The sequence below is a fragment of the Lepus europaeus genome, chromosome 7 (genome assembly GCF_033115175.1).
Source record: "Lepus europaeus isolate LE1 chromosome 7, mLepTim1.pri, whole genome shotgun sequence".
In the NCBI taxonomy this organism is placed as follows: Eukaryota; Metazoa; Chordata; class Mammalia; order Lagomorpha; family Leporidae; genus Lepus; species Lepus europaeus.
Genome location: NC_084833.1, coordinates 31,357,878 through 31,370,455, shown reverse-complemented (window position 1 = coordinate 31,370,455; position 12,578 = coordinate 31,357,878). Strand labels below are relative to the sequence as shown.

The following is a 12,578-nucleotide window of genomic DNA, read 5'->3' as shown; positions in this document are numbered from 1 at the left end:
CAGAGTTACTAGGAAGTGAAAAAGTTGTGAATATTTGTTACCTTAGTTTTAAATATAATCATAAGTTCATATAATTTAACTGTTTTTAGTGGCTGTAATTAAAGATTTTTTTATTTCTTTGAGAGGCAGAGTTACAGACAGAGAGAGGTCTTCCATCACTCCCCAGATGGCTGTAATGGCCAGAGCTGGACCAATCTGAAGGATGGTTGTATTTAAACACCAGCCCACGAATTCCTGAAAATGTGACAAGAGGCTCTCGCGGGCCCCCCACGCTGGCTCCGCAGCCCCACTGCCTCGCCCGCTCGGTCCCTGCACATGGTGTTCTCTGCGTCAGGGGCCCTCATGCATCCTTCATTTTGGGGGACAGCTCTTCATTTTGGGGGACAGCTCTTCCATTGCATTTTGTCCTGGAGAGCTGCCGCTCACAGGATCCCACTAATCACTGACAACGGGGCCTATGCCCACAGGTAGGCCCAGCCACTGGGCAAGTAAGGTAGGGACCTCAGCTGTAAAACTGTAACACAGTCAACCCCATTCTCACTTGGGATTGTGGAAAGCAGCCCAGCCAACCTCTGAACCATGTCCTACTAAATTCACACTCAGTGAAATTCCCCGGCTCTGGGGCGGGGGTTCAAACAGAGGTTAAGATACCTGGGTTGGATGCCCAGCTCCAGCTCCTGACTCCAGCTTCCTGCTAATGCACCCTGGGAGGCAGAGGAGCTGGGATCCAACTATCCAACTCAAATAGTTGGATCCCAGCTCCCCGCTTTGACCTGGCTGTTGTGGGCATTACAGGGAGTGAACTGTTAAGATGGGAGCTGTCTCTGTTGCCCAAATAATTTTTTTAATTAAAAAATAAATAAAATAAAAAGAGATCCAGACCTCACCCCTCCCACCCCCAACCCCCCATCTCTTGCAAGAGCTGAGGTCCCTGTGGCCTCCTGCAGGGGAGCTGTGCACACACACAGCCCTCTCTTGTTCCCGCCCCCTCCCTTCCAGTCTGCAGCCCAGGGTTTGCACCAGCTCTGCTGGTGGCTTCCTGGCTCCCTGCCTGCACCTTTGAAACAGTCCGTGCTATTACAACACCCCCTCCCACCCCACACACACACAGACACACACACAGGACAGTTCCTAGACCATGGAACCTAATCCAGTTATGGGTCGGGGGGTGAGGCCTTGGAAAGTGGGCCGAATCGCCCACAGCCTTCTGTGCCTGTGAATGTAACTTCCAGGGCTCCCACCACCCCACTTACCCATCTACCAGCATCTGTAACTTTCCATTGCTCTGCTGCCTTGAAACCAATCCCTTTCCTGGGGACCACAGCCCTGCAGTGGCTGCAGTGGTCTTGTCCTCTCCAGGAGTCCTGAGAACTTCCCCCGCCTAGGGTGGAGGTGTGGAGGTCCCACGGGCAACGTGGCTGTAAGAAGGGGTTGTGCCTCTTCTCTCCTGCCCTCCGGGGACACTACTCCCCTCCCCTCTGCAGAACTCCCTGTTCAAAGCCCCACCTTGGAAAAAGGGAGCCCAGGCCCTCGCCGGCTGGTGCCTTCATCTTGGCTTCCCAGCCTCCCAGCTGGCTCCCTCCCAGCAGGAGGAACCTCTCCCGTCTTGTTGGAAGCCTCCAGTCACTCTCTGCTCCCGCTCTCATTCCCTGCTCTCCTTTGCCGCTGAACCCTGTGTCAAAGCGATCTGCACCCGTCTCCTCCCGTTCTCGCTCAAGTCAGGCAGGGACCCCTATCACTCAACCCAAACCGCTGCTACCAAAACCCAGCGGTGCCCTCTTGGCCTCATCTCGCCTGCTGGCAGTGCTGTCAGAACCGATCTCTGCGTCTCCCTGGAGACGCTTCGCTCGGCTGCCAGGACCCCTGCCTCGCTGGCCACTCCTTCTCTCTCTCCTTCAGGACCCTTCCTCTTTGCCCAAACTCGAGTTTCTCTCCCTCTCTACGTTCTCTTCCTTGATGATCCCAGGCAAGCGCACCCTCTAAATACTCACACATCTTCAGATCAGCGACTCCTGGTACACAGCTCTGACCCAGGCTTTCTCCTCCCCTCTAGGCTCACACGCATCTCCACCAGGACAGGCACCCAAACCTCACGGATCTCAGCAGCTGATCTCCCTAAAACCTGTGCTCTCCCCATCCCGGGTCACAGCTCCACCCTGCAGGTGCCTGGTGGCTTCTCACCAGAGCTGCTGCTGCCAGCGTGGTGGTTTCGGCTGCATCGTTCACCACGACAGCCTCCGACATGCTCCCCTGCCCCCTCACTCACACCCCTACAGCCATTCACAACCCCGCAACATGGGGAGCCCTGGACCCGATGGGTGAGGTCATCCAGACCCACTTGGAGTAAAATCCTGAGTTAGTAGCATAGCCTAGGGTCCTACCCAAGTGGGCGCTGTCTGCTGTCTTTCCTACTGCTCTCTCCTCACTCCTCCTGCTGCTGGGCCTCAAAGATGCCACATGCCCCCACCTGAAGCCTCTGCACCGGCCCGTCCACCTGCAACCCCCCATCCCCACCCCTGGCCACGTGCCACATGACTACAACCCTCAGCTCTTTGGAACCTGGTTTAAATGCCATCTCTGAAAAACCCTTGTGAACCTCCATGTCGCCTTCCTCTGACCTTCGTGACTACCCTTACCCTTCTTTCTTTCCCCTTAGCATATCACCTTCCATGAAACCGTACTACGGCTTAGCTATTTAAGATACTCATTGTTGGGCCTGGCACTGTGGCGTAGTGGGTAAAGCCGCCACCTGCAGTGCCAGCATCCCATATGGGCACTGGTTAGAGTTCCAGCTGTTCCTCTTCCAATCCAGCTCTCTGCTATGGCCTGGGAAGACAATGGGGGGACCCAGAAGAAGCTTCTGGCTCCTGGCTTCAGATTGGTGCAGCACCAGCCTTTGCAGCCATCTCGGGAGTGAACCAGTGGATGGAAGACCTCTCTTTCTCTCTCTGTCTCTCTGTAACTCTTCCTTTCAAATAAATAAACAAGTCTTTTTTAAAAAAAGGTATTCATTGTCTGTCTCTCTCTTTGTCCCCAATCCCAAGTGCCTAAGAGAGATGCCAAGGTATATAAGGAGCACTTGATAAATATTGCTTGAACATGTGTATATGAATTTCTAGGAAGAACCATGGCTTTGATAAGATTATCCAAGAATTTTTCTGCTCAAAAAAAAAAAAATTAAAACTCAAAACAATGGCCAGCGCTGTGGTACGGTAGGCAAAGCCACTGATTGAGATGCAGACATCGCATATTGGATCCGGGTTCGAGTCCCAGCTGTTCTGCTTCTGATCCAGTTCCCTGCTGATGCACCTAGGAAAGCAGTGGAAGATGGCCCAAGTACCTGGGTCCCTGCCACCCATGTAAGAGACCTGGGATGGAGCTCCAGGCTGCTGGCTTTGAACTGCCTTGGCCCAGCTCTGGGCAGCGTGGCCATTTAGGGGAATGAATCAGTAGTTGGAAGATCTCTTTCTCTGTCTCTGTCACTCTGCCTTTTACATAAAAAAAAAAAAAAAAAGTCTTAACAACAACACAGCAAACACTTCCAAGGACTCATGACGTTGGGGGTGGGAGACACAAAACCTCAGGGTTCTAGAACTCAAAGATCCTTCCCGAGCAGACATGCAAACACAGTGCCCTGGGTTTCTCCCTGCTCCCTTCTGACACATCAGCTGACCTGCCCTGCTCCCTGGAGACCCCAGGGACATTCTGACCCCTAGGGAGGGCTCCCCAGCAGCAGCACGGAAGAGAAAGACCACGAGACAGACCTCGCAAGTGCGCACTGTATGTGGCGTCTGTGCTGGGCGTAGCCAGGACAGCAGTAAACAGAACAGAAAATAACCATTTCTGGGACAACGCGTGGGGCACAGGAGCTAAGCACTAACACCTGAGGAGGCGGCGGACACACTCTCGCTCTCCCAGGCAGCTCCTCAGGACAGAGACGCTGACTTCTTTCCGGGCGGCCTGGTCTTCAGTCCTTGTAGCTTTTCATCTTTTAGTGCCTTCAGGAACTTATCTGCGGGAGAGCAAAACAACGCCGCTGTAGCAGAGGTAAGGGCGTTCGCTAACACTTCCAAGGCAAACTCCTGGGCAGAAACTGGGCTCCATCCCGGAGCCTAAAACTCATGGGTGACCCAAGACGGGAGGAAAGTATCCCAACAGCCAAAATACATCGACCTGGCTAACTCAATTGAGAGTAAGAAAACAGCCAGTGGCCACGAGAAAGGGCCCCTTGCCAGGTGTTTGAAGAATTGCAGGACCATTTCCACAGCCAAAGGGACCCAAGGATTTGGGTTATTTCGCATTTCCCCTCCCTGGGTGACAGGGTGTGGCCAATTTGACCTGTTGTACACCGTAGCTAGGATGGTCACTCTAGAACCATCTGCCTTCCTCCAAGGTCAAGTGCAAGCCTTAGCCAGAACAGGCGATGGGAAAGTCTTCAGGACAGCCTATGGCTACTGAACATTCTACCGTGCGACAGGTGCTTCTGGGACTAGTCCACAATTCAGCCACTTGACCCTCCTACGGGGAGATATTGTCCCCACATCAGCACACCTGCCTGCCCTGGTCCAGATCCCTAAGATTTCAGATCCAAGGGCATGGGGTGACAGGGAGGTGGCTCTCCAGTGGAGAGTCCCCAAACCCCTCTTGTGGACCTTGCCCAACTCCCACCATCCCCTTACAGACAATCCAGCTGCTCCTGCCCCCGCCCACCCACCGCTCCACTTTAAGATCCAACATTCATGCCCAGATCTCTAGAGCCTGGGACTGTCTGTGGTAGATGCGTTCCAGGGGTGGAGGCCCGGAGTCCAGATAACAGACCGACTTAAAGGGCTCGAGATGGAGTCCGGGACTAATGGGTTCATGAAGTTCAGGTTTGAAGTCGGGAAAGGAGTCGGTTGACATCCAGGGCGAAATCTGGATTCTGGGGGAGATTTTGGCCCCGGGACTCCCGGGGGCTGGAGTGTGAGCCCAGGCCACACTCTGGGGCAGGGCATGGAACCAGGGAGGGGGCCGGGGGTGGCCCCGGCGAGTCACGCACAGCGCTGGGAGTCGAAGCCATCCCCCGTGATGGTGAGCAGCTCCAGCTCCTTAATGCGGATCTCCAGCTCGCACAACTCCTCGGGATGGGAGGCCGAGGCGAGCCGGGGGGTTGCGGGTCCGGGGGTCAAGGGCGAGGCAGCCTCCTCGGGCCCGGGCGGCGGCGAGTAGAAGAAGCGCAGAGGCTCGTAGGGGATGGAGGCCAGGCCGGAGGGCCAGGGTGGAGGGCAGGGGCGCTCGCTGTGGAGCCCCAGGCCCGGCGGCCCCAGGCCCGGCGGCGGCGGCGGCGGTGGCGGCAGCAGGGGTACTGGGGCCAAGGGCGCCTGTGGCAGGGGCCGCCCCCCGGCCGCCGCTCCCGCCGGGACCCCGCCAGCCTTCAGCGGCACGAAGAGCTTCTTCCAGATGTTAAAGTCGCTGAGCGGGGACGACGAGATGCCGCGGTCGTAGAGGGACGGGAAGTAGAGAGGCGGGGCCGGCCGCTGGCTCATCGTGGGGCTGTGGCTGCCGCGCCGCCCCTTCGGCATCTTTTGAATGGGAGGCTGCGTGGGAGGAACCCCGCGCCGCCGGACTCGCGCTCGGCCCCGAGTCGCCGAGGTTCTGAAGTTCCACGGGCCACGCCCCGGTGGAGCGCGGCCCCGCCCCTCGAGGCGGGGTTCTACATCCAGGAGGCCACGCCCCAGAACGTGCTCACGCCCATTGACGGCAGGCCACGCCCCTGCCGAGGGGGCGCTTGGGATCTCCGCGGCCGCGCCCTCGGACTTGGCCTAGCAGCTGCTAGGATTTTGTGCGGTGTCGCGGACGCCGCAAACGCCCGCCCGCCCGCCCGCCCGCAGGCCTCCGTCGCGGAGAGCCTGGCCCCGAGCTCGCCCCCCACCACCGCCCTGGCTCACAAGCCAAGGGACCCTTCATCCAGAAACAGGAAGCCGGGAGCTGGCCCCGGGCCGCTGGAGAAAACGCCCTTCAGTCTTCCACTTTAAATCAGAGAAAAAATATTGCTTCAGACCAGCCTCCTGCCCCGTCCCTCTCCCCTCACTGACCACCCTGGCTACAAAGAAGCCTGCGAGTAGGAGCGTGTGCTTTTCCCGAGCTGCAGTGGGAGGCGGGCAGAGGAGCAATGGCTGTTTCCGCCATTGCTCCCGGGGTTCCTTCTGCCGGAGACGCTGGTCTCGGCTTGCAGTAGGCCTGAGCGAGGGAGTGTGTTCGGTGAGATGCAGCTTAGTTCTCTTCCAAACGCGCGGGCTTACCTTACAGGCGCTCACCGACAGGCAGGGAACGGACCACCAGAACGAAACCCTCTGGGCTCACCTGGAATAGCTCACGCTCGCTCCATCCCGGGGACTCGCCCAGCGGCTCAGGAGTCCTCTGAGAGTGTTGACCTCCTCCCCTGGGAAGTGCATGTCCCTGAGCGCCTCAGCCGGACGGCCGCTGGCATACATGATCACAGGTGTCTTCAAAAAGTTGGTGGAAAATAAATATTATGAAAAGACGTATCAAACTTGTTTTGTACCAAAACAAACATCTTTTAATTCCATTTTCCATCAGCTTTTGAAGTACCTGTGTGTGTGTGTGGAGAGGAAGAGAGACACTGACTCAGATATCCAGGCGGGGTAGCCTTGGGCAAGTTTTTTGGATGCTAAATTGGTTTCTGTAAAAGAGAAATAAAAGAACCAGGCCGCCTCACTGGGTTGTTTTTTCAGTGATCAGACAGACGTCAGAAGAGGGTGTGTGAAGCTCTCAAACACTGTGCAAATGCAAGGGGCTGCTCTCCCCACTCAGGGGCTTGCCTGAAACTAAGGAACGTTTTTCCTCCCACACTTGGCTAGAAGCTCTTCGAGCACAAAGGTCCAGACCAAGGATCCTTTTTTTTTTTTCTTTTTTTAAGATTTTGTTTATTTGAAAGAGAGAGGGAGAAATAGAGAGAGAGGTCTTCCATCCACTGGTTCATTCCGCAAATGGCCTTTGAGGCTGGGCCAGGCCATAGCCAGGAGCCAGAAGCTACTTCCGGGTCTCCCACCTGGGTGCAGAGACCCAAGCACTTGGGCTATCTTCCTCTGCTCTTCACAGGTGCGTCGGCAGGGAGCTGGGCCAGAAGTGCAGCAGCTGGGACTTGAACTGGTGCCCATGTGGGATACCAGCACAGGCAGCAACTTTACCTGCTATGCCACACCAGCTACCTCACCAGCCCCAGCCCAAGGATCTTATAATGCCGAACTGATCATAGGACTCAGTAAGTAGTTAGGAACTTTGGAAACAGTGTTAGTTTTGAGGGCACTAAAAGGACCCGAGGATGCCACCCAAATTATGTCACTATGCATAGGTTTTTGAGCTGAAGGCATCTGAGAACAGCAGATGCAGGAGTGATGCTCTGTCTTCCCCCTCTCCCCCTAAAGGCAGAGCAGAGATTTCCTTTTGTGAAAGTGTCCTGTCTCCCCGGTCTCACGCAAGGCAAAGGAGATGACCCTTACCCATGAAGACGGTAATAAGTTGAGCCTGCATGACAAATGTTATTAAACAACCCTAACTTCCATTAGTTCCCCCCCCCCTGCATTTCCTTCCTACACTTTACTGCCTTTAGAAGGCCAACCCTCTTTTTTTGACTCCTCACTCGCCCACAGTTTTCACCCTTTGCTAAAATGGTAATATAAGCACCCAGGCCTAACCTCTTGAGTTTTGACTCCTTTGCAGTGAGGTTCCTGTGTGCATGTGTCCTGTTTGTCCTGTTTATTTGTCCTTGTCAGTTTAATTCACAGCCACTGTGTCTAAGAAGATTGAGGACAAATGTTCTTTCCACCGCTCCAGAACCATGAGAGTGATGAGAATGATGGTTCTGGACTCAGATGTAGGTCCAAGCCCTGGCTCCACTACATACTTGATTGTGTAGTTGAATCTTTCATCTATTTAATGAGAATGGCAATGGCACCAGATCACTTGGATTGGCAAAGCTAAGTGAGCCCGTCTAAACACTAGGTCATGCTGCGTGCTCTGTAAGTGTTAGCTGTTGCCGTTACAAGTTGCAGATCCTTAGAAGGTAAAGAGATTTTGCATTGTGTTTTCTAAGTGTGCAATAGGATCACGTTTCTATTTGTGTATATCTAAGAAGGAAAGGCTTATAGATTTTTCCCTTATAACAAGATAATCTGAACAGATTTTATACTTGTGAGCTTAATGGTAAATGCAGTTACAGTTGGTGAATTAAATAGGTTGATGACAAAATTGTTCTTTCTAATAACTACACAAGAAAACCTCAGTAAATCAACACTGAGCTCGCCCGTCTGGAGGCGAAGCCGACGTGGGCTAATAACCGACGTGGTGGTTAAGGAGAACCGTCCGGGTTGTTTCTGCAGACAGATGTCCTGGAAGCTCGGTGTGCTGACGAAGAGACGGGGCAGGCTTGAACCAGCTGCAACAGAAACTCTTCCCGCCTCGCGTTCCACGGGGCCATGTCACACTCCTCCCACTCCTATTTCCTGCAAAGCACCATGTGGCTGGCTTCAGCCCCCTGCCCCTGCCCCTGCCCCTGCGCCCTGCTCTCATTTGGATCCAACTGAGAGACACACTAGTCCTTCTTTGTAGACTTCCCGGCAGGGGCCTGGCTCTCACGAGAAGTTGTCTGTGCCACAATGTAAGGCCAAGCCAGTCTAGGAGACCCAGAACAGTGTGTCCTTCATCACTCCTGAATTCACCATTGTGTTGGCCTGGATTTGGGAGCCCGGGCATTCCTGCCTCCCTTCACAATGCCCACTACTTCAAGAAAGTGCCCTGATTCTTGCTGAGTTTTTTATTGGGGGTGGAGGTGGGGTTTTTTGCAGAGTAAGCAAAAAACAATTTTTTTTTCTTTTAATAAACTGAAGACTGAGAAGGACTTGAGTGGAACGAGGAGGCCTGGAAGACCAGAGAGCTGGCTTTAAACCGCACCAGTCGTGTCAGCTGGCTGTGCTACCTTGGACAAAATCATCGTAGCTGGTACTGCTGACCTCTCACTATTACGCAATCTCCTGTTACCCTGACGGCGCCACGTGACAGGTTTGTCGGAATTTTCTGTCCACCAGCAAAAGACGTTGACACAGTTAATCAGAGGACTGGCAGATGGCTCGTGGAATAGAAAGCTCAGGAATGAGGTTGAGAAGGCACAGAGACCAGGCTCACTTCCGAGAGCCAGGGAGCAGGCCGGAATCCACAGCCTTCCTGTGCAGCCTGGGGTGGGAGATGTTATTTGCTGGCCCTTGTCAATGCCTATTTGCAACTCTTTTACCTAGCTACCTCACCCACAAGGCTAGAAAAAGTCAGTGCTAGCTTTGCCCATCCTCCCGTCACCTAGGGGTGGCAAACAGACTCTGCCGGCCAGAGAATAGGACGGAGAAGATAGCGGGGAGTTTTCTGGGAAAGATCATACTTTTCTGGTGAGGGGGACGACACAATGGAAGCTTTTCCTTCATTTTCCCTTCCAGCCTTGCACTGAACGCAGTACTGAACTTCTGCGGTCACGTGATCACGAGGGAAGGAGCACACACAACACACACATTCCAGTCCGGATGCTGTTGAGTAGCTGAACCACTGCCCACGGCTGCCTGTTCCCAGATTGCTCGTGCTAAGAGATTTACTACACTGACTTGGGTTGTCTGTTACTTGCAGCTGAGTGCCTTCTTGACAGACTCATAGCTCCAACTCAAATTTTTATTCCAGTCCTTGAGTAACTCGACAAGACAAATTCCAGGAGAGAACCTGCCCATCAGTTCTCCAGTTAAGGACAGGCAACCTTGATTAACAGTCTCCTCCAAGGGGCCAGCATTGTGACACAGAGGATTAAGCCACCACCTGTGATGCTACCATCCCACACAGGTGTCAGTTAAGTCCCTGCTGTTCCACTTCTGATCCAGCTCTCTGTTAATGCGCCCTGGGAAGCAGCGGAAGATGGCCTAAGTACTTAGGCCTCTCCACCCTTGTGGGAGACCCGGATGAAGCTCCTGGCTTCAGCACGGCCCACCCCTCATCCTTGCAGCTACTGGGGGAGTGAACCTGTGGATGCAAGATCTGTCTCTCTTTCTGCCTCTCCTTTTCCCTTTGTAAATCTGCCTTTCAAATAAATACATCTTAAAAAGCCTCCTCCAAGGTGAAATTTAAAGGGTTATTCTGGTTGTCACCAGAAAGGAAGAGGAACAAATGCCAAGTGGCTAAAAACTATAGACACCTGTTACAGTCTGTGCCGTCTGTAAAACCGATGGTGACACAGGCTCTGCAGTACTGTCTTCTCTTACCTAGCGCTCAGGGAGGGGGAGGCGTTCAGTTAGCACTCATCAGTGAACTTCTTACCTGGAGCTGTCTTGGTCAGGGGCTTTGGGCTGCAAGAAACAAACTTTCTCAAGCTAGTTTAAGCAACAAACAAGTACAGAGGAAACTACAATATGGACAGACCTCACTGAATCCAAGAGCAGAGCACCTGGGCCCTACCGCCCCAGTCAGTGAAATGGGTGCATAATTTTTATTTTTAAAGATCTTATTTATTTGAAAGGCATAGTGATAGGAGAAAGGGAGAGACGGAGAGAGAGAAATCTTCCATCTGCTGGTTCGCTCTTCAAATGGCTGCAATGGTTGGGGCTGGGCCAGGTTGAAGCTGGGAGCCTGGAACTCCATCTGGGTCTCCTGTGGGTGGCAGGGGCCCAGGTACTTAAGCCATCTGCTGTTTTACCACACACATTAGCAGGGGCCTGGATTGGGAGCCAAGGATCTGAGACTTGAACTGGCACTCATATGGGATGCCGGCATTGCAGGCAGCAGCTTAACCCACTACACCACCATGCTGGCCCCTACCATTCATATTTAAAATTGAGAGAATTAAGTGAATTGTACACAGATAGTGCTTACAAAGCACACAGTAAACTCTCAAGTTGTAACCAGGTCCCACCAAGTCTATACTAAGAACACTTTATGAGTTATAACTCAAAATTTCAGTTCTGGCCAAAGCATTGTACCACACAACATATGAAAGCCAATTCCATTCTAGTAATAGCACCACCATCTTACCAGCTTGGACATTTTCGGTTGCTTCCTTACCTCCTGGTAAACCTACAATTAGACTGGATGGAGGTAGTACAGCCAGTATGAGTGTTAATGAGTGTATAGGGTCAACATGCTGGGGTTGCTCCTTTGTATGTAGCCAAGAATAGCAAGGATGGAAAAGCTGACAGCAGGAAGGAAGCTCTCCACTCCACAGCAAAGAACACTGAGTTTCCTAGCTTGGCATATTTGTTTTCTAGATGCAGGCCCTCCTCTCTCTCAGAGGTTCTGGACCTGCACAGCTGCTGGGGAGAGAGACCCTCCTTACCTACAACAGACCACCAGAGGCACCCACCCAGAAATGAAGGCATTGTGGTCATTCATTTCACCTCCAGACAATATGAGTAGAAGCTTTAATTTGAATGTGATTATCCACTGTAGAATTTTAAGCTGAATAATCAAATAATATGGCAATTTGAAAAGCAGGCCTCTGGTTGGTTGACTTAGGCAGTGTACTTCATTGTAGGTCTCGGATATGCTCCACAGAGTTGGCATCTCTTATCACACCCCACATTTTACCTGCCACATCCTTTACAAATGCATGATCTCAAATCTAACAATTTTTGAGGTGGGTTCAAGCCCATGAGGCTGACTACAAGATCACGAGAAGAATACACCCATACCTTCAAGTCCAGTACTTCCAAGAGTAACCTGGACAATGAATCAGCATCTTTCAGGGCATAGGATGAGTTCCACTCACCTCCCCACTGGGCATGCCTTGTGTTCAGAACTCTCCCTCCAAAGCAGAAGATCTGCTGGAGGTACCACCATGCAGGACTGAGCACCCCGGTGGCTCCTGGAAAGCCAGGTAAGCCCTACTGGCTCTCCGCTCGTCTGGCCTTTGGGTCCAGGCACTCAACTCTGATTAGTTGTCACTGTCAATGAGTGACATTTTGCAGAGACCTCCTAACCTTAGGCCACTCCTGGGACCCTTGCTGATTCTGACTGCTCATCAGCCTTCTCCCCATCTCCCCACTTAGCAGCACCCAAAGTCTGCTTTGGAGAACGACCCTTTTCCTAAAGCTCTCTGGCCAAGTAGCCACATGACCCAAGACAGCAGACAGACCCATTCCCAATTCTTGGCTTTTTGGAGTCTGGTTTTATGCCCCACCACAAAATCCAAAAAATTCATTTTCTGCTGCAGGGAGTGGAAATCCCTTCTAGTTCCTTAAAATCATATGGAATGAGTTGCTTTGCTCAGCCAGTGGCTGTGGGCATGGGAATACTTCCACAGGGAGAGCAAAGAGTCACACCTAGTATCTTGTGTTGGAACAGAGAATTAAGGAGAATGTAAGGAAAAAGAGAGTCAAGAAAGAGCACACAGCACCAGGGCGATGCAGGCTGCAATGGGGACTCTGTTCGTCCATGTTTGGTTCATGACATCAGTACATGGAAACAGACCCGCCCAAGACCCCCTTGTAGCCACTACTGTGGAACGCACTGGAGATGCCCTTATCCTGTGTAATCAATAACCACACACAGCCTTT

General features: G+C 52.8%; 1 protein-coding gene across 1 annotated transcript; it reads right to left on the bottom strand.

Moving 5' to 3' along the window:
- Positions 1-3,707: 3,707 nt before the first annotated feature.
- On the bottom strand, positions 3,708-5,585 carry C7H11orf91 (chromosome 7 C11orf91 homolog). Its single transcript, XM_062198040.1, has 2 exons — positions 5,039-5,585; positions 3,708-4,012 (listed from the first exon to the last, which is right to left on the bottom strand). Exons 1-2 carry the CDS (start codon positions 5,559-5,561, stop codon positions 3,927-3,929), a joined length of 609 nt encoding a protein of 202 aa, XP_062054024.1. The 5' UTR covers positions 5,562-5,585; the 3' UTR covers positions 3,708-3,926.
- Positions 5,586-12,578: the final 6,993 nt, after the last annotated feature.

Excerpts from the sequence above, each read along its gene's own strand:
- C7H11orf91 (XM_062198040.1), bottom strand. The coding sequence starts at position 5,561 with ATGCCGAAGGGGCGGCGCGGCAGCCACAGCCCCACGATGAGCCAGCGG. Across the intron at positions 4,013-5,038 it reads TGGCTTCGACTCCCAGCGCT|ATAAGTTCCTGAAGGCACTA; the intron begins GTGCGTGACTCG and ends GCTCTCCCGCAG.